The sequence below is a fragment of the Piliocolobus tephrosceles genome, chromosome X (assembly GCF_002776525.5).
Source record: "Piliocolobus tephrosceles isolate RC106 chromosome X, ASM277652v3, whole genome shotgun sequence".
In the NCBI taxonomy this organism is placed as follows: Eukaryota; Metazoa; Chordata; class Mammalia; order Primates; family Cercopithecidae; genus Piliocolobus; species Piliocolobus tephrosceles.
This window is the reverse complement of record NC_045455.1, coordinates 18,026,209-18,046,914: the sequence shown is the minus strand read 5'-3', so window position 1 is coordinate 18,046,914 and position 20,706 is coordinate 18,026,209. Positions and strand designations below refer to the sequence as shown.

At 36.2% G+C, this 20,706-nt stretch overlaps 1 protein-coding gene across 1 annotated transcript in view; it reads right to left on the bottom strand.

The window, feature by feature from the left end:
* Positions 1-20,706, bottom strand: part of UGGT2 (UDP-glucose glycoprotein glucosyltransferase 2) — a 586,709-nt gene that overhangs the window by 82,640 nt on the left and 483,363 nt on the right. The window contains exons 22-26 of the mRNA XM_031934986.1: positions 19,680-19,811; positions 14,045-14,169; positions 13,415-13,510; positions 9,707-9,809; positions 6,730-6,809 (exon numbers count right to left, since the gene is read on the bottom strand). Coding sequence (XP_031790846.1) covers positions 6,730-6,809; positions 9,707-9,809; positions 13,415-13,510; positions 14,045-14,169; positions 19,680-19,811 — 536 coding nt within the window. The remainder of the gene's footprint in view (positions 1-6,729; positions 6,810-9,706; positions 9,810-13,414; positions 13,511-14,044; positions 14,170-19,679; positions 19,812-20,706) is intronic.

The following is a 20,706-nucleotide window of genomic DNA, read 5'->3' as shown; positions in this document are numbered from 1 at the left end:
TTTTTCCAGTTTTTGCCCATTCAGTAGGATATTGGCTGTGGGTTTGTCATAAATAGCTCTTATTATTTTGAGGTACGTTCCATCAATACCGAATTTATTGAGCGTTTTTAGCATGAAGGGCTGTTGAATTTTGTCAAAGGCCTTTTCTGCATCTATTGAGATAATCATGTGGTTCTTGTCTTTGGTTCTGTTTATATGCTGGATTATGTTGATTGATTTACATATGTTGAAACAGCCTTGCATCCCAGGGATGAAGCCCACTTTTTCATGGTGGATAAGCATTTTGATGTGCTGCTGAATCCGGTTTGCCAGTATTTTATTGAGGATTTTTGCATTGATGTTCATCAGGGATATTGGTCTAAAATTCTCTTTTTTTGTTGTGTCTCTGTCAGGCTTTGGTATAAGGATGATGTTGGCCTCATAAAATGAGTTAGGGAGGATTCCCTCTTTTTCTATTGATTGGAATAGTTTCAGAAGGAATGGTACCAGCTCCTCCTTGTACCTCTGGTAGAATTCAGCTGTGAATCCATCTGGTCCTGGGCTTTTTTTGGTTGGTAGGCTATTAATTATTGCCTCAATTTCAGAGCCTGCTATTGGTTTATTCAGGGATTCAACTTCCTCCTGGTTTAGTCTTGGGAGAGTGTAAGTGTCCAGGAAATTATCCATTTCTTCTAGATTTTCTAGTTGATTTGCGTAGAGGTGTTTATAGTATTCTCTGATGGTAGTTTGTATTTCTGTGGGGTCGGTGGTGATATCCCCTTTATCAATTTTTATTGCGTCTATTTGATTCTTCTCTCTTTTCTTCTTTATTAGTCTTGCTAGCTGTCTGTCAATTTTGTTGATCTTTTCAAAAAACCAACTCCTGGATTCATTGATTTTTTGGAGGGTTTTTTGTGTCTCTATCTCCTTCAGTTCTGCTCTGATCTTAGTTATTTCTTGCCTTCTGCTAGCTTTTGAATGTGTTTGCTCTTGCTTTTCTAGTTCTTTTAATTGTGATGTTAGAATGTCAATTTTAGATCTTTCCAGCTTTCTCTTGTGGGCATTTAGTGCTATAAATTTCCCTCTACACACTGCTTTGAATGTGTCCCAGAGATTCTGGTATGTTGTATCTTTGTTCTCATTGGTTTCAAACAACATCTTCATTTCTGCATTCATTTCACTATGTACCCAGTAGTCATTCAGGAGCAGGTTGTTCAGTTTCCATCTAGTTGAACGGTTTTGATTGAGTTTCTTAGTCCTGAGTTCTAGTTTGATTGCACTGTGGTATGAGAGACAGTTTGTTATAATTTCTGTTCTTGTACATTTCCTGAGGAGTGCTTTACTTCCAATTATGTGGTCAATTTTGGAATAAGTGTGATGTGGTGCTGAGAAGAATGTATATTCTGTTGATTTGGGGTGGAGAGTTCTATAGATGTCTATTAGGTCCGCTTGGTGCAGAGATGAGTTCAATTCCTGGATATCCTTGTTAACTTTCTGTCTCGTTGATCTGTCTACTGTTGACAGTGGGGTGTTGAAGTCTCCCATTATTATTGTGTGGGAGTCTAAGTCTCTCTGTAAGTCTCTACGGACTTGCTTTATGAATCTCTGGTGCTCCTGTATTGGGTGCATATATATTTAGGAAAGTTAGCTCTTCCTGTTGAATTGATCCCTTTACCATTATGTAATGGCCTTCTTTGTCTCTTTTGATCTTTGATGGTTTAAAGTCTGTTTTATCAGAGACTAGGATTGTAACCCCCTACTTTTTTTTGTTCTCCATTTGCTTGGTAGATCTTCCTCCATCCCTTTATTTTGAGCCTATGTATGTCTCTGCATGTGAGATGGGTCTCCTGAAGACAGCAGACTGATGGGTCTTGACTCTTTATCCAGTTTGCCAGTCTCTGTCTTTTAATTGGACCATTTAGTCCATTTACATTTAAGGTTAATATTGTTATGTGTGAACTTGATCCTGCCATTATGATATTAACTGGTTATTTTGCTCGTTAGTTGATGCAGTTTCTTCCTAGCCTCGATGGTCTTTACATTTTGGCATGTTTTTGCAATGGCTGGTACCGGTTGTTCCTTTCCATATTTAGTGCTTCCTTCAGGGTCTCTTGTAAGGCAGGCCTGGTGGTGACAAAATCTCTAAGCATTTGCTTATCTGTAAAGGATTTTATTTCTCCTTCACTTATGAAACTTAGTTTGGCTGGATATGAAATTCTGGGTTTAAAATTCTTTTCTTTAAGAATGTTGAATATTGGCCCCCACTCTCTTCTGGCTTGTAGAGATTCTGCAGAGAGATCTGCTGTCAGTCTGATGGGCTTCCTTTTGTGGGTAACGCGACCTTTCTCTCTGGCTGCCCTTAAGATTTTTTCCTGCATTTCAACTTTGGTGATTCTGGCAATTATGTGTCTTGGAGTTGCTCTTCTTGAGGAGTATCTTTGTGGCGTTCTCTGTATTTCCTGAATTTGAATGTTGGCCTGCCCTACTAGGTTGGGGAAGTTCTCCTGGATGATATACTGAAGTGTGTTTTCCAACTTGGTTCCATTTTCCCCCTCACTTTCAGGCACCCCAATCAGACGTAGATTTGGTCTTTTTACATAATCCCATACTTCTTGCAGGCTTTGTTCATTTCTTTTTCTTTTTTCTTTTGGTTTCTCTTCTCACTTCATTTCATTCATTTGATCCTCAATCGCTGATACTCTTTCTTCCAGTTGATCGAGTCGGTTACTGAAGCTTGTGCATTTGTCACGTATTTCTCGTGTCATGGTTTTCATCTCTGTCATTTCGTTTATGACCTTCTCTGCATTAATTAGTCTAGCTGTCAATTCTTCCACTCTTTTTTCAAGATTTTTAGTTTCTTTGCACTGGGTACGTAATTCCTCCTTTAGCTCTGAGAAGTTTGATGGACTGAAGCTGCCTTCTCTCATCTCGTCAAAGTCATTCTCTGACCAGCTTTGATTCATTGCTGGCGATGAGCTGCACCTCTTTGCAGGTGGAGATGTGCTCTCATTTTTTTGAATTTCCAGCTTTTCTGCCCTGCTTTTTCCCCATCTTTGTGGTTTTATCTGTCTCTGGTTTTTGATGATGGTGACGTACTGATGGGGTTTTGGTGTAGGTGTCCTTCCTGTTTGATAGTTTTCCTTCTAACAGTCAGGACCCTCAGCTGTAGGTCTGTTGGAGATTGCTTGAGGTCCACTCCAGACCCTGTTTGCCTGGGTATCAGCAGCAGAGGCTGCAGAAGATAGAATATTGCTGAACAGCGAGTGTACCTGTCTGATTCTTACTTTGAAAGCTTCCTCTCAGGGGTGTACTCCACCCTGTGAGGTGTGGGGTGTCAGTCTGCCCCTAGTGGGGGATGTCTCCCAGTTAGGCTACTCAGGGATCAGGGACCCACTTGAGCAGGCAGTCTGTCCCTTCTCAGATCTCAACCTCCATGCTGGGAGATCCACTGCTGTTTTCAAAGCTATCAGACAGAGTCGTTTGCGTCTGCAGAGGTTTCTGCTGCTTTTGTTGTTGTTGTTTAGCTGTGCCCTGTCCCCAGAGGTGGAGTCTACAGAGACAGGCAGGCTTCCTTGAGCTGCTGTGAGCTCCATCCAGTTCGAGCTTCCCAGCTGCTTTGTTTACCTACTTAAGCCTCAGCAATGGCGGGCGCCCCTTCCCCAGCCTCGCTGCTGCCTTGGGGTTAGATCGCAGACTGCTGTGCTAGCAATGAGGGAGGCTCCGTGGGCGTGGGACCCTCCCGGCCGGGTGTGGGATATAATCTCCTTGTGTGCCCATTTGCTTAAAGCGCAGTATTGGGGTGGGAGTTACCCGATTTTCCAGGTGTTGTGTGTCTCAGTTCCCCTGGCTAGGAAAAGGCATTCCCTTCCCCCTTATGCTTCCCAGGTGAGGCAATGCCTCGCCCTGCTTCAGCTCTTGCTGGTCGGGCTGCAGCAGCTGACCAGCAGTGATTGTCCGGCACTCCCTAGTGAGATGAACCCAGTACCTCAGTTGAAAATGCAGAAATCACCGGTCTTCTGTGTCGCTCGCGCTGGGAGTTGGAGACTGGAGCTGTTCCTATTCGGCCATCTTGCTCTGTCCCCCAGTTTTGCTGTATTTTAACCTCATCCTTCAATATTGTGCACAAGAATTATTATGTTATGCTATCAAGGCTAGTGGCTTTTATATTTTGAGACTGCAGTCAAGGTGTCAGCTGTGCTGTAGTTCTCTCAAGGCTCAACAAGGGTAGGATCGACTTCCAGGTTCATCTAGTTCCTCAAGGGTTGTCTGAATGAGGACTGCAGTTCCTTGCTGGTAGTTGTCTACAGACTGCTCGCAGTTACTTCCCAGAAAGGCATCTTCAACATGCTTCAAAAGAGAAGCACACAGAAGAGCCACAGAGAGAGAATGTCAGCAAGACAAAAGTCACAGTCTTTCATAACCTAATTGCAGAAGGGAAATTCCATCACTTTTGCCATATTTTGTTTTATGAGAGCCAAATCACTAGGTCCAGCCCTCACTCCAGGAGAACTTACAGTGTGAATCCCAGGCGGTGGTGATCACTGGGAGCCATGTTATGCAGATAGACAAAGAAAATAAAAAGAGGAGAAACAGAGAATACAGTCATGAAGTAAATGTACAAAACAAATTCTTGCTGCAGTGGAAATATCAAAGAAAAAGTATTCTGTGAATGTTGTAAGTAACAATTTCTTTGTGACTTAGTAAATACAATTTCAGTGGCAAAGAGGAAATTAAAGAGAAACTGCAGTGGAAGGTACAGTGAATGAGACATGACGACAGAGTCTGAGCATTCCTTGAAGAAATTTAGATAAGAAGGAAAGAAGAAGAGGGAAAAAAGGGCTCTAGAGGAGAGAAAGTTAAGGGAGCAACTTTTTAAAAAATTGTATAACTGTAAGGACTGAAAGAAAAAAGCTAGTATAGAGACTAAAGATCCAAAAGAGAGAATATGTGATATAGCAAGGATCCAGAACCAACAGGAAAGCATGAGATCAAAACAGCGAGGGAATGTTTACCTAAAAAAGAAGAAAGATGCCTCATTCTTTCCCTACAATACAGGAAGGCTGAGGAAGTATAGCAGTTAAGAGTAAGGAGTTGAGGGGATTCCTGCCCTTAACCTGTCTCACCTCTGAGAAGAATAAATTTACTAAAAGGAAAGGACTGGGAATAAATGTGTACGCTAGATTGCTTGATATATGCTACTGAGTTAGTAAGATTCTGTTGAACTACTAGTTAAAAAAATAACTGTTTAGTACATTATTTCATCTAGAAAAGTCAATTCTTTCCCTCCCAGTAGATTATGCTTGCTTACATGTTCAATAATCCTATTCTTTATTATATAATGTAATGTTTTACAGAGAGGATCCCTACTCCTGTGAATAAAAATTCTGTACTCATGGAACTAACAAACCTTTCAATTAGTAGCTAAAAAGTTTAAAGTTTTTGTTCAGATGTAAAAAGTCATGCCATAAAATTTAAAATACAAAAGACACATGAGAAGCATAAAAACTGAATGAGATATATGGACAAGAGTCTTGAGGGACAATGAATAAGTCCTAAACTTTCACTTAAATTTGCCACATTTTCCATTTTATTGCTTTCCAACTATTAAAAATACTTAGGTTTAAAATGTCTGCTCTGGCTGGGCATAGTGGCTCATGCCTATAATGCCAGCATTTTGAGAGGGCAAGGCAGGTGTATCTCTTGAGTCCAGGAGTTCAAGACCAGCCTGGAGAACATGGCAAGACCCCGTCTCTACAAAAATACAAAAACCAAAAAACCACAAAACTGTGCGTGGTGGCACACACCTGTTGTCCCAGTTACTTAGGAGGCTGAGGTGGGGGAATCACCTGAGCCTGAGAAGTCGAGGCTGCAGTGAGCTGTGATGGTGCCCCAGCCTGGGCAACGGGAGTGAGAACCTGTCTCCAAAAAAAAAAAAAAAAAGTTCTGCTCAAGGCAACAATCTACAGTATGTCAGTTGTAACAAATACAATTTGAAAAGTAAACAAGGAATGAACAGAACACTATCTTTCTATCTTGTGTGTGTATGCATACTTTTTTAGAATTATATAATTAAATAATACAGAGATAAGCACATTAACAAGTCTTAAAAAGCTACACTAGCGCAATGGTACATACCCTGTTTTCTGCCCAATGACACATGAAGGACAACTGAATATTCCTATCAATAAGAATGGCTCACAATGACAGTGATTCTGATCCAAAAAAAAGAGAATAGGTATATTTTTGTCCCCTCTTGAGAGAGAATGTTATTTCAACACAGGGGTGTTAATGAGGAATATTTGTATATAATTATAAACAACTTTTTAAAATATCTCTGGCAGGTTATTCTAAACTAATTGTATCCTAACACCCCCAAATAGTAAATGTGATGATATAATAAAGATCATTTTGGTAATTATGCTAAACCAAAAATGGTTTAATTCCACCTTATTTCCCATTGATATATTTCTAAATAGGTATTCCTAAATCACATTTCCAAAAATGCCTATGAATAAATATAAATCCATATAAATTCTGTAATTAGGTCAGATCACTTTACTGAATTAGGTTATTTTAATGTTTCTATCAATTTTATGTCAGTTAAGGTTAATAAACAGTCTGACCTTCTGACTTATTTCTATGAAGCATCTTGTGAAGAAAAGAAAAAAACAGATCCAGTAACAATGATTCTTTTTTTCTTCTCAGCATTTACAGATTTTTCAAAATGAAATTTTGTTCATTCAGACTCACCTCTCTAAAGGGGCTTCTGAAAGCCTGCCCCTACAGTTCATGAACAACTTTATCTTCATGTTGATAATCTTGCCAAGTACCTATTGGAAAGAAATTCCCATGTTTGACATTAAATAATATTAATAGCTAATATTTATTGTGTATTTACTATGTACCAGGTACTATATTAAAACTTCATGTACATTATCTCACTTGATCCTTATAACGCCCTGCTGAAATAGTGCTTTTGCAGTTTAGGTATAGAGAGATTAATGTGCTCAAGGTCACACAGTAACTCACAGCAGAGGCAAGATTTTAATCCCAACAGTTGACTTCAATGTCCCAAGATTATGTTGCTTGCCCTTTGCCTAAAGTGACTTTTTTTCATAGTATCTAAATTTCCTTAGTATACTAGAACCTTGATCTGCAAATACAAAGTGGTGACCTTACAACAACATTGGCGGTATCCTGATTCTTTTGGAATTCGGAAGTTCTTGGCTACCTACAAATAAGGGGTACTTTCTTTTCATTTCCCTGAATCATAAGAAGTAGAGGAAGAATTACTAATTTTGATAGTCCCCATCTCCACATAGGCAACATGTCAGTGAAGATTCGAAAGCTATTAGCTAACAAAGGATATAGGTAAAGGGAGAAGTAACAAAACAGATAAATTTAACAGAAAGAATATAGGCTTGATGAGAAATTAGAACATAAAGACTAAGGATTACAGAGATTTGAGTTTCAATTCTTATTCTATCACTCATCATATTTGCTACTCTGGAGGTCACTGAACCACTGGTTTTCTCAAGTGTTAGATGAGAAACTATCCATTTCTTCCAATAAATTATCCTTTTATAAATTAAGAAATAAAATTACTCAGAAATAAAGTATGTTACTGGAATGCAATTCCATATTATGTATCTCTGTATAATTTCCTCTTTCTCTCTCATTCTCTCTCTCTCTCTCTTCCTTTCTTTCGAGACATAGTCTTGCTCTGCTGCCGAGGCTAGACTGCAGTGGTGTGATCACGGGTCACTGTTAACTTCAAATTTCTCGGCTCAACCAATTCTCCCACCTCAGCATCCTGAGTAGTAACTACAAGTACGCAGCATCACGTTTGACTAATTTATTTATTTATTTTTTTAGAGACAGGGTCTTGCTATGTTGCCCAGGCTGGTCTTCAATTTCTCAAGTGATCTTCCTGCTTTGGCTAATTGCACATTTCTTACTCCTAAATTCTACTTTTATATAAAAAATTTTCAAATTTAACTAATATGCTTTTTTGTGAATAATGACTCTCCATAGGAATAGGGATTTTGCATACTAAAAAGCATCATACTAGCTCCACTGCTTTCAGATGTGATTGCTTTTAAAGAATCATCTGAATAGTGTATCTCAAGACATATAAATTTAAAGGTATAACCAATGCTAAAAGAACAAACAGGTAAATCAGTTATGGGATTAAGTTTGTCCTACTCGTTTCATAAAGTGAACAGCTAGAATGACAAAGTCTTTCCAAAATTATTTGTCTCCATTAATACAATCTCATTTTCCAATGAGATTTGACAGTACACACTAAATACTAAAAAAAAAAAAATTGCATTTTGAAATTTCAATATACAGCAGAACCATATGGCTTGATCACTTACATTTTCACCAGACTCAATATCTAATTACTTTTGCCTGTTCCAAAAGTGAAGTCAACTACCAAAGGACAAATAGTGTGTAAAATTTTCAGTATCACTAGAAAAACATACAGCCTTCTAATGGACTAGCTTATTCAAATTTAACTACTGAAAGCTGCATTCTAATTTGAATGTTTGAAAGTGGTGCTAAGTAAAACAGCCACGTAAGTCCTTTTGGAGACTGACACCTGTCTCTTCACATTCATTTCCTCTTTCATAGGGGAAGAATTTCCAGGTTTATGCAGGACTTGAGGCCATAGTTTCCAGCCTCCCTTGTCATTCAGTGTAGCCAGCCTGGGGGCATTCTGGTCAGTGAGAAGTGATAGGACAGTATACATCTAACTTTGGGGTTGTGTTCTTATTCTCCCCTTCCTGCTGGCACAAGTGCAGAGATGATGTTAAGGCCTGACTGGTGATCTTAGGTGCTTTGTGACTGCTCAACAAGACACATGCAATGCCTGAGTCGCTCACACTGTGTAGCTGCTTTAGCAACCCCAAGGCAGCCTAACTTAGACTGGGAGATGAAAGAAAGAAACTTCAGTCTTGAAAGTAGTGTTGTTTTGGCCTTTTTTACAGCGGCCAAACCTATAGAATACAAACTCCATATTTCCCCTTTCCTCAGCTTCACTTGCTTGGAAAGTATAATAAATAATGTTAGCCAAGTTTTATCCACTTAAGCTTAAGTTTCAGCTTCTCCAAAAGCCACAATTCACAACACATGAAAGACACCTGCATTAGTCTTCTCATGCTAACATAACAAAATACCACAGATGGAGTGGTTTAAACAACAGAAATTTATTTTCTCACAGTTCTGGAGGCTGGGAATTCCAAGATCAAGATGCCAGCTGGGGAGAGCTCTCTTTCTAGTTTGCACGTGGCTAACATGTCACTGTGTGCTTAAATAACCTCTTCTTTTTGAAGTCTCCCTCTCTTCATCTTCTTTTAAGGCCACCAATCCTATTGGATTAGAGTCTCACCAATATGACCTCATTTAACCTTAATGATCCACTTAAAGCCCTATTTCCAGAGAGTCACACTGGGGGTTAGGGCTTCAAGTTCACTGAAACCTATTTCATGTGTTGAAATATGAATTTTGTGGGGAACACAATGCAGTTTACAACACCACCTAACCTCAGCACAGTCATAACAACACCCCGTGCACAGCTCCATCATTTCATTTTCTGCATTGAAATATGACACTATTAAAATGGTGAAGAATCAAGAGCACAAACAGCTGATTATACTTGAAAATAGACTTGAAAAAAGTATGGATTTAAAAACAAAAATATTTAGTCTAATTTATATTATCTTACAACCAATAATTGTGCCATTTTCTGTGCTTCTCTTGTCAATGGATCAACAATAGCAATGACATCGAAGAACATATCACTCTCTTGAGGATTCATCTTTATAACACTAAGAAAACAGAAAATAAGATGAAAGATGATGAGTTAAGTTTATACAAACAACTAATTAATCATGATCTCAGCAATACAATTCTTATAAATTATTTTCTTTCTCACTAAAATTGTAAAATACTGGTTATTTCACACAATGCAAATTTGAAAATCTGTTTTCAACAAATTACAAAACTGAAAAGTATGAGAGAAAATGAAGTAAGATTTTATGAATTAAGTGATTTTTTAAACGCCTTTCAAAGAATGATCCCATTAGTGTAAAAACGCTGATAATTTTAGGCCCTCAAAATTCTGATGGGTTGTACAATTTAAAAAATAAAGCCAAGATGTTTTTGTGTTAGTGGAATATATTTCTTCAGATTTGAGAATAAAATTAACTATTCTACTTTATTAAATTTAGTATTTCAAAAAATCAATATACTGTAACAGGTAAGTTCAGGACAAAAATATCCAAATTAATCATACTTTATTTTGATCCCAGTCTTCCTCTCCTCACCTCATTCCCTCTGTCCTATCCGTTTTTGTCTTTCACCAATATAAGTTCTAAATTAGAAGATGGACTAATTTTTTAAAGGGAAATGAGAAAATGATTAAAAGTACAGAATAGGCCAGAGGGAGACAGTCAATTCTATATTTAATGTAACTAAAAGTTAATGGTGTATATTTGATCAAAAGCAGAGAACATTCTACTGAATTACTGTTTTAACACTATAATCATGTAGGAAATATTTTTTCTCAGATGTAGGATGAATTAATTATACATTTTACATATTACAAAGGAAAAAGGTTACCAAATCAAGAGGTGCACACGTAGTTATAGGAATATTAGTTTCTTTGGTAGGAAAAGGCTTTCTGCAGTGAGGGGATGAATTGCTCAGCAATTTTTAAAAAGCTAGTATTAACAGTTACTTCAAATATGGGTCATCTGAATAGAAAACTGCAAGACATTTTATTTTCTATGCAGTTGACATGATTTAGTTATGTTAAAATAAGAGGGGCATAGTCAGACAACAGACCTTAATGGATAATTATTGCTAGATGTAAGAGCCACAAATCAGATGTTCTGCTATTAAACTGACTCTCAACAGTTGTTGCTTCCTGGAGTTATCTTGGTGAAAATTTTACAAATTACTATCCTACTTTGCAACACCACTCAAAACTGGTCATTTTAGGTATGCCTTATGAGATGTTATTATAGCTTCAGTATGCATCTGTTTGCTGCTTTTTTTCTCCCAGACTACTGCTAATTCTATGAAGTTGTATGAAGCAGAATTCCATAGTCCCCACCATCTGATTATATATGTACTAGGCAGTCCCAAGCCCACTAGTAGGTATTACACTGACTAACCCAAGAATGGAACAGAACATCCTTTTTCTCATGCAGTATTAACAAGATGATAACGACCATCTATTTAAGGTAACAAATTTGTACTAAATTGCCAAAAAACTATTGATACCCTCCATGTCATTAGCCAGGAAGAGTACTGTCAAGCACACTGACAACCATTTAATTATTAAAGCCCAGGTCAGAAAAAAAAAAGGGTGAAGAACTGCTTGGGTGTACACAGTTAATTAACTCTTACAGATACACTGAATACATTTCAAACAGGCTGTTGTAACAGAAAACTCTGAGTTGAATTTTGTTATGATATTTTGTTAACCTATCCATAAAATAGGTCAAGTAATCTATTTTAAGAATATTGAAAACACTGTACATCATATAGCATCCTCTTTATAAAGGCTCCTGGGAGAAATTCCTTTGTCCTCTCTCTTCTAAGAATACTTACATTTCACCTGAATATCTAGTTTGTTTTCCTCTCGTGAACTTGGGAACTGTATAAACTGGAAAACTTAGAGCAAAATTCATGGTATGCTCACGGCAGGAGGGTCACTACTGCCACAGCCTGCAAGGCTTCCTTCAAGACCTCATAGTTTCTTACACAACTTACATTTAATGTTGTGAGTTCCTGGGATGATGTGGGGAGTAGTTAGGATTGCTGTTTTTGCCTTTGTCTAAGATGTTAGGAGAATGGCAAATCCACACAGTCTAAATGGAAGGGAATAGGCTAATATAGAGATCTTTCGGGTCTGGGGAAAAAATGTAATTGTTTTTTCTCATTTTTCACTTTATTCCATATTTCAATTTACTCCTACTCTTTTCTTTCTCCTTTTGCAAACCTTCTAATTTAAGTTACCTTGTCAAATTTAAATTTTCTTATAAGCCAATTTAAATTTTAAAAGTTGGAATTAAGATCAAACATATCAACACAGAAATAACAGATTTATAACAAGTGTTTTAACATATTTAATTATAAAATAACTCCCTATAGACATAGAAGCAGAATGGCAAAGATACAATGCTGTGTTTAAATATATATATGTATTCACACACATATATCTCTCTAAAAAGCTGTGAATAAATATTTTTATGTGATTATAGAAGTATTTGCACATATGCTCATGAAATAATATACAGACATAACTATGGAAATAATACTGATAATTCATAAATTCAAATGTAAAGTGACCTGAAGTATTTGCCCATCACTGTGGCCTACTGTATTATCCTAATATCAATTTCCAAAGGTTCACTGATGTCTTCTAAAATTCGATAACAGAGTGTAACTTTAATGTAGAAATTTACATATAAATTTACCTGCATTTATAAAATATTATTATTTCCCTTGATAGGAAAGAATGCTCTTTGACAAGATAAAAAATGGTATTTCAAGACAAAATTACTAAAGGTGATAACTGTAAGACACTTGAGTGAGCTCAGGGAATCTTCAGTAGTAGTATTTTTTAAAAAAGCAGTGTAGTTACTTTTACAATAAACAGGCACTCTCATAGAGAATATGGGCATAGAAATCACATATGATAGTGATTAAACAGCCTTTTATTTCCATCCTACCGCAGGAGCCTGACAGAGTAAATCCTTGGACCCTTGGTACACGCAGCAGCTTTATAATGTGTCAACTTGACCAGGCTAAATCATATTTTCCAGAATGTTTCTGGCTTGGGTGGGCAACAACAGAGATTCTCAGGAGATCTAGAGGACAGAGAGGCAGCAGCAGCAATTTTGCAGCTCACACACTAGCTGCTGATCTGCTGATTCACTTTGCTGGCCTGAGGCAGCAGCTGGGCCTACACTGTTCAGCTTTGCCTGTACCCTCCCTTCACTCGTCTGAACTCTTGCTCATCCTTGTGTGTTTAGCTTTGTGACAGAGGCCATTCTACATTTGATTAATCAGGACTCTTCCGTCACTTTACACATTGAAAATATAAAGATAATATTATCTATGACTATCTTGAGATACTGCAAAAATTACAAATGATGTTAAGCATGAAAGATATTAAAAATATGACAAATTATACCATGCTTAACTTACTGGAAATTTCGTATCTTCTCTCTCCATATATATTACCCTTTATTTACTAGAATATATAACTAACTGGACTTTATCTTCCTAATGCTGTCAAGTACATTTTTCCCTAATTAATTACTTTTAGTTCTACCTTAAATTTTACCATGTTATGAAAACAAATGGAAATAATTGCATGCATTAACAGAAAAACCACAAACAGATATGATTACATTCTCACCTGTGATTCTCCCTAAGAAATGTGACATCATATCGAGATGCACGCTTAGGCAAAGAGGACATAAGGGCATCAACTTTCATAATAAAGTCACTCGTGCTAGATAAACAGGACAAATAGTGTATGAGTTTTTTGGAAAGAGAAAGTTCCATATTTCATGTTACAATTAATGCTTCAAGAAAGGCTTTATATATCTGAACATGGTTAAATCTACCGAAGTAGACTGCAAAGGGAGACCTATGTATAATAGCATTTCTCTACAACAGTCACAGCCTTCAACACGATAAACACCAATAATGGATATTTACATATGAAGCAAAAGTATAAACACAAATATGGGAACCATGCACACAACCTTTAGGAAAATGGTCACCTCTTGGGGAGGGAGGAGATTGGGGTGGATGGGTAAGAAACAAGGAGAAAGACAGCCAAGGCAAAGAAAACATTAACATCTACAGTTTTGTGATGGTGAGTAAATGGATGTCTTTTATAATTTCCTTATATTCTTTATATATGTCTTTTATTATACCTTTACTTGTCCATATATTTGAAACATTTTCTAATCTTAAAACAAAAACATTAGACTCAAAATACCAAACCCAAGTGAACTGCTCTTAGAACTTATATACTCACTTATTTGAGTTGATTCCCATATTTTCAACAATGTCTTTAATTTTCTCTCCTAAATTACTAAATGTTATCTTTTCCAACAAGTAAAAATCTTCTGCATACAAATCGTCATCTAAAGGTCCTAAAAACTTAAAATAAAAACCGTTATATTATATCTTCTAGAAGATACCAGTTTAAGAAAACATTTCCTCATCAAATAGATATTTGTTAAGCAAAAATTAATTAGAGATTAAAGATATGGTAATCCTGCCATTTACTAATCCTGCCATATACTAGGAAACAAAATACAAATACCTTCTCACTTGGATATTACAAATAACATCTGTATAAACACCAAAATCAAAGTGACAATATAAAAAAATTAGCAAATTATTTCCATTAGAAAGTTTTACTTTGAAACATAAATCATGATGCTTCCAAATACCGTTTCAATCTAAATTCAATTTTGAAAGCAATGGTCTATATTTTAAAAAATCTTTTAACTTCAATTTTCTTTCACATTCATCTATAAATTGTAGAATACACTATATAGACATGAATTACTTTATAAGAAAACCATAAAATAGCAAAACCCAAGAGACAAATCACATAAAAATCACATAGTTACTGTAATAATACTGACCAGTCATCTTTTACCTGATACTGTATAAATGGTTAGGAGCCTAGCAAGGTCAGCTACATTAACTTTAAACCAGTAACTATAAAGTTAGAAGTTGCCAAATTGCCACATACCTAATTTCTCAGGATGGCTCTCCCATCACAACCACTACTGACTCTACTACCATGAGTCCTTTCTGAGGAAGTTAGTACATACAATCATTCTAACATCACATACACAAAGCCCTACTGTAGACTGACATAATCTTATGTACAAAACAATTATATTTAATTATAATCAGAAAACATGTCAACCAGAATATTTTTTTTCTTGGTAAAAAGACCAGAAGGTAGTGGCTGTAACCAGATTTTCTCACTTCCCCTTCACCTGCTTCTGCAGTTCATCTTTTCTAAAAATTACTGAAGCACAGTTCTTGAATCTTTATATCCCATTTTCTCTTATCAAAGGTGACTAACTGGGATCTTGGCATCCCAACTAAATAAATAACATGTTTCACCTTAAATATAAAACATGGTTTCTTAAAAACACAAAAATGGGCACTATAATACTAAAAGTACTCATATAAACATTTCATTGTCTTAAGACATGATATAATTTTTAAAGTAATTTTGAAAGCACATTCAATGTTACATTTCCTAATATGAATCAGCAGTCTTGGAAAAGAGTTGAATTTTATCTATACCACCTCTAGCGACAGGGGCAGTTTTGTCAGTAACACAGAATAAGGAAATAAAATCTTAAAGTATTGTCTTAAAGGGTTAACTAGATTGGCTATCTTTATTGATCAAATTTACCAGAAAACTGGTTGTATTTTGCTTACTTTAAGCACAGCATCAAACAGGAGAAACCTAATGTTTCTGTGTCTTAGTTCTATTTAAAGTTGAACATTTGTGGAATAAAGTAACTTAAATAGCATAAAATCATGTAACGTACAAGTTGAGAAAAAGAACAATAAACTTGAAAATTACGTTGCTTAAATCTTCTTCATAACATTTTAGAAATGTCATTTTTCAGTTATACAGAGTAATTGCCATAACAGAAATGCATTACTTCATTTGACAGGTCATTAAAATTACAGAAAACTGTGTCAGATTTTCATCCACATACTGAGCTAAAAAATCTCTCTCTACTCATAGAAGTTTGATCAACTAGTTTTGATTTTACGCTAACTTTTAGCTAGTGTAACACAAATTAAGTCTATAAATAACCACTATTTTTCATGATGCCTGTCAAATATTTTGAGAGAAAACAGCAGTTAATATTTACTGAAAATTTACTGTGTGTTTGGGTTCCTTCTATGTGCTTTAAATATTGGAGTATATTTAATCACTCCAACAATCCTGTAAGACAGATTATTACCATTCTCATTGTCCAAATGAAGAAATCAGGTCTCAAAGTGTAATGTAATAAATGGTGCAACTGGAATTTGAATCCAGATCTGTCTAACTGTAAAACAAAAAAAAGACCTTGCTTTTTTTTCCTGCTCCCTGCTACCTTATGTCTTTCAGCAAATTGTGAATATGTAAAATAAATATTATTATAACAATGGCATTACTTGTGGCATTAAGATTAAATATGTCAATTTTAAATTATTCAGTATTTTTAAGAAACTATGTGATCATCATTGTACCCTAGTTGTTGATCATTTATAAATAATGTTAACTTTGCGTATGTTCCAATTCTAATGGAAACATTTGAACAGGTTCAGAATGAAGATTTACACTAAAATATCATACTCATTTCATGCATTAAACTATCTGATTCCAAATTTTTATAACATCTGCCACATTGCTGTGATTATTCGGCTTTACAGCATTACTTTCAGAGTGATAAGCTAAGTATTACATTATTGCTCATAAAACACAATACTTGTTTTTCAATATACTTTTCTATTAAAACCACAGTTATACAAATAAAAGGATAATCAAAATTATGTGTTTCCATCAGTCAACACAAAAAGTGAACATAATTTGACTTAATATCTATCTCCAGCCCCAATCCTTCCTCTGTACTACACTCATATTCAATCACTTTCTCATCAAATCTTTTTGGAAGTCCAAACTGAATTATCTTTCCTTCCTCTTATACTGCTCCCGACAACCCCACTCATCCTGCAGCCTTCCTCATCTTGATTCACAGTAACTCCATTCTGCCAGTAACTTAGTTCTCTCACATCTCACACCAAAGTCCCTGGAAAATTCCTGTCCATTCTTCATATAAAATACATCCCACAGCCACTTCTTACTACCACCACTAGAACCATTCTGGTCCAAGCCACCATCATCTCTCATCTGGACTACTGCATTACCTCCCAACTGGCTCCCTGACCCCCTATAGTATATTCCCAAGTAACAGCCTCTAGTGATCCAAAGAAAACATTAGCTAGATGATGCCAATCTTAACCATGCACTTCTGAACTAATTCACAGAGTAAAGTGGGAGTCCTTAAACTTCCTATAAAACCCAATATGATCCGGCCCCCAGCTACTTCTCTGAGCTTCTCTCCTGACTGCTCTCTTCCTACCTGCTATTCTTAAAAAAGCAGACATGATTCACAGGATTCACAGACATGATCTCACCTCACGTCCTTTGCATTCGTTGTACTCTGTCTAGAACAATCCTCTTCCACATATTTGACATGGCTTCCTCCTTCACCTTCTTTGGTTCTTTGCCCAAATGACACTGCTATGAATGTGCTGTGGTTTGAATGTTTTTGTCCTCTCCAAAATTTATGTTGAAACTGAATCCGCAATGCAATAGTGCTATGGGCCTAATGGGAGGTGTTTAGGTCATGAGGGCTGTGCCCTCAAAATGGACTAATGCCACTACAAAAAGGCTTTCAGGAGTGGGTTTGCTCTCTCTTGCCATGTAGGAACATAGCATTCATCCCCTTTTTACCCCACTGCCTTCTGCCATGTGAGGATGCAGCAAGAAAGCTACCATCAGATGCCAGTGCCTTGATCTTGGACTTCACAGACTCCAGAAGCATGAGAGAATACATTTCTGTTCTTTAATACATTTCTGAGATTATATAGTCTCAGGTATTTTGTTACGGCAGCACAAAACAAACTAAGACAAAATGTGTCCCTCAAAATCCATGTGTTGAAACTTAGTGGCCAATATGATAGCACTGAGAGGTGTGGCCTTTGGGAGATGATTAAGCCACGAGGGCTCTGCGCTCATGAATGGAATTTGTATCCTTATAATAAAAGAGTTCAAGACTGAAGGGAGCACTCTGTTGCCCTTCTACCTTCCACTACGTAAAAACAGAGCAACAAGAGGCCATCCTGGAAGCAGATAGCAGCTCTCACCAGACGTCAATGGCAGCATGTTGGCCTTACATTTCCAAGCATCCAGAAGTATAAGAAACAAATTTCTGTTCTCTATAAATTAGCCAGTCTGTGGCATATTTTTATAGCAGCATAAACATACTTAAGATACATGCCTTATCAGTAAGGGTGCTGTTTGTTGTCTCTCTCTATCCATCAAAATATTAGCCTTATCAGTAAGGGTGCTGTTTGTTGTCTCTCTCTATCCATCAAAATATTAGCCCCATGAAAACCTAGTTGTTCACTGCTGTACCTTCAGCATCTAGAAGAATGTTTGATTCACAGTAGGTGTAAGATTAATATCTTAATATTTTTGTCTATTTTAAGGAAAGTGAGGACAAAACATAGTTTTATGTTTTGAGATATAAACATAGTCTTATGTTTATGAGCAATAAGTTGAACATAATTGCATCTAGTATTTGTCATTAATGTCAATAACACTGTATGAATTATATCAAAATGACAAAGACGACATAGGGTAGCTTTTCCCTAGTATATAACTAAAAGGCAAGGCACTAGATAAAACGGGTGCCACTGTTTCCCTCTTTATCCCTTAAAATGCTTGACGTGGTCAAAGATAGCCAAAAGCTTTAGAACTGTTTTTAAAAGCTATATTTCTTCCCAAAGTAACTTTTAAAGTGAAAAAGCAATGCTATTTATAAAGTTCTACATATCTCACTACCAAAACTCACCAATACCTTTTACAATAAATGGCAGCTGTTGTATGTGTGAAACAGCACTGTACACAGATGAACCTGAATCTAACATGCAGGTGAGCAGAGTTCATAAATAAGTGAAAAACAAAACATTAAGAGTGCATTAGAACTCTGAAGACGATTTTGGGATATATAATTTGAAAATTCAAGCAACAGATATGTCAAACACACTGCATTCATTGATTTCTTAATAAACCTAAGCACCAGATTCAGTTTTTTACTTAAACAATTTGTATGAAATAAAATCAGACTATCATATTAAAAATATTAGTATATAGATATCATCCACTTATTTTGTATGTGTCTACAAAGATTATAATCAGAAAAACATTTATATTAACAGAAAAACCAGGATATAAAATTATATATAGTAGGATTACTAGGACGTATTCTAAAAAACCAAAAACGGCTATCTATGTATGGTAGAAAAAAGGGCTGGAAGGAAAAACAATAAGCTATTAAGTTTTATTAGGGTGGTTGGAGAGCAAGAGATTTCCTTCTTAGAGCTTTGTAAATATTTTATTAATAAAAACTACATGGCAATTTATACTACTTGATACTTCAAAACTTATAATAGTATCTAATGCCATTTAACATGAACAACTGTAGGAACAAGAAAAAAGACGTAATAATCTACTTAGTACACCTACTACAACAGTGGTTCTCAATGACAATGTTTTGATGATGTGCATTAAGTTGTTTCTTCTAATACTTACATTAGAACAAAATAAAAGCAAGACACATAAAGAACATTCTTCCTTACCCATATCATCGTTATCACTGAATGGGGGAAAGAATGAAGGAATGGGAAGTGTGTCATGACCCCATTTTATTTATGCTGAGTTGTGTCTGGTGTCTTCAGCTCATGAACACCATGCTGTGTGTGTGTCACATCAGGTGAATTGTGACAGAAAAAGTTAGACCAGCGCATTGCAGTGTCACTGAGAAAAGAGAGCAATAGCTTTTTCTACTTACTCTCCCATTGCTGACAATACCCATTTCTCCAGGACGCAATTTAAGTACATCTTGACAGAACAACTGGTGAGTTCGAAAAATATTCACTCCAACAGTGTTATATTTTTTCTCAAAAGCATTCTTATTCATCCCCTAAAGTAAAAGTTAAGATTGATGAAATTCAGAGAAATTACCAGATTAGTAAATTACTAAGGAACATCAATTTAAATAAAATTTGATATGAAGAAAATGAAACTAAATATTTATTAAATTCTGAACTCAGTACCTCTTATTTGGTATTCTCAATTTAAAAAGTGTTAAAATGGAAATACTCCTTTCTCCCCATTATACTAATTCCAGAAGACCAGTTTAGTAATTATATATTTAAATATGGAAATAAGAAAAATAACCCTTGGTCAAAGTAAAAAAAATATGGACATTCAGCAAATAAGCCACATATATGCTCACTGCACCTTCATACTAAGGTGCATTTCTCTCTCTCAGTACTTCCCAAACTTTAATGTGCATATCAATCACCTGGTATCTTGTTAAAATGCAGAATCTACTTCAGTAGAATCAGGGCGTTAAATTCTCAATTTCTAACAAGTTCCCAGATGCTCTCATGACGATGAAAATGTTCTCTTGCATTGTTCAATATGGCAGCCAAGGCCTCATGTGGTTATGCGGCATTCAAAATGTGGCTACTATGACTGAGGAACTGAATTTAAAATCGTATTTAATTTTAATTTAAGTATAAAATAGCCATATGTAGCCAGTGGCTGTGGTGTGGACCGTGTAGGCCCTGATCGTCTTTACCTTCAAAATCCCCATTCCACTCATCCCCTTTCTGACTGCAACCTCATGACCATCCCCATCCCTAGATCAACAATTACTCAACCTTTCAGTCCACAGACTCTACCATTTATTCACTGTCCATCATCCTTCCCATGGCATAATTTCCTTTTAACCAAGTTCTATTTCAGGATACTTTACTAAAACCAAAACTTTCTCCATGTTTAGCTCCCTCGAATGCTCCCCCTCAGTCATA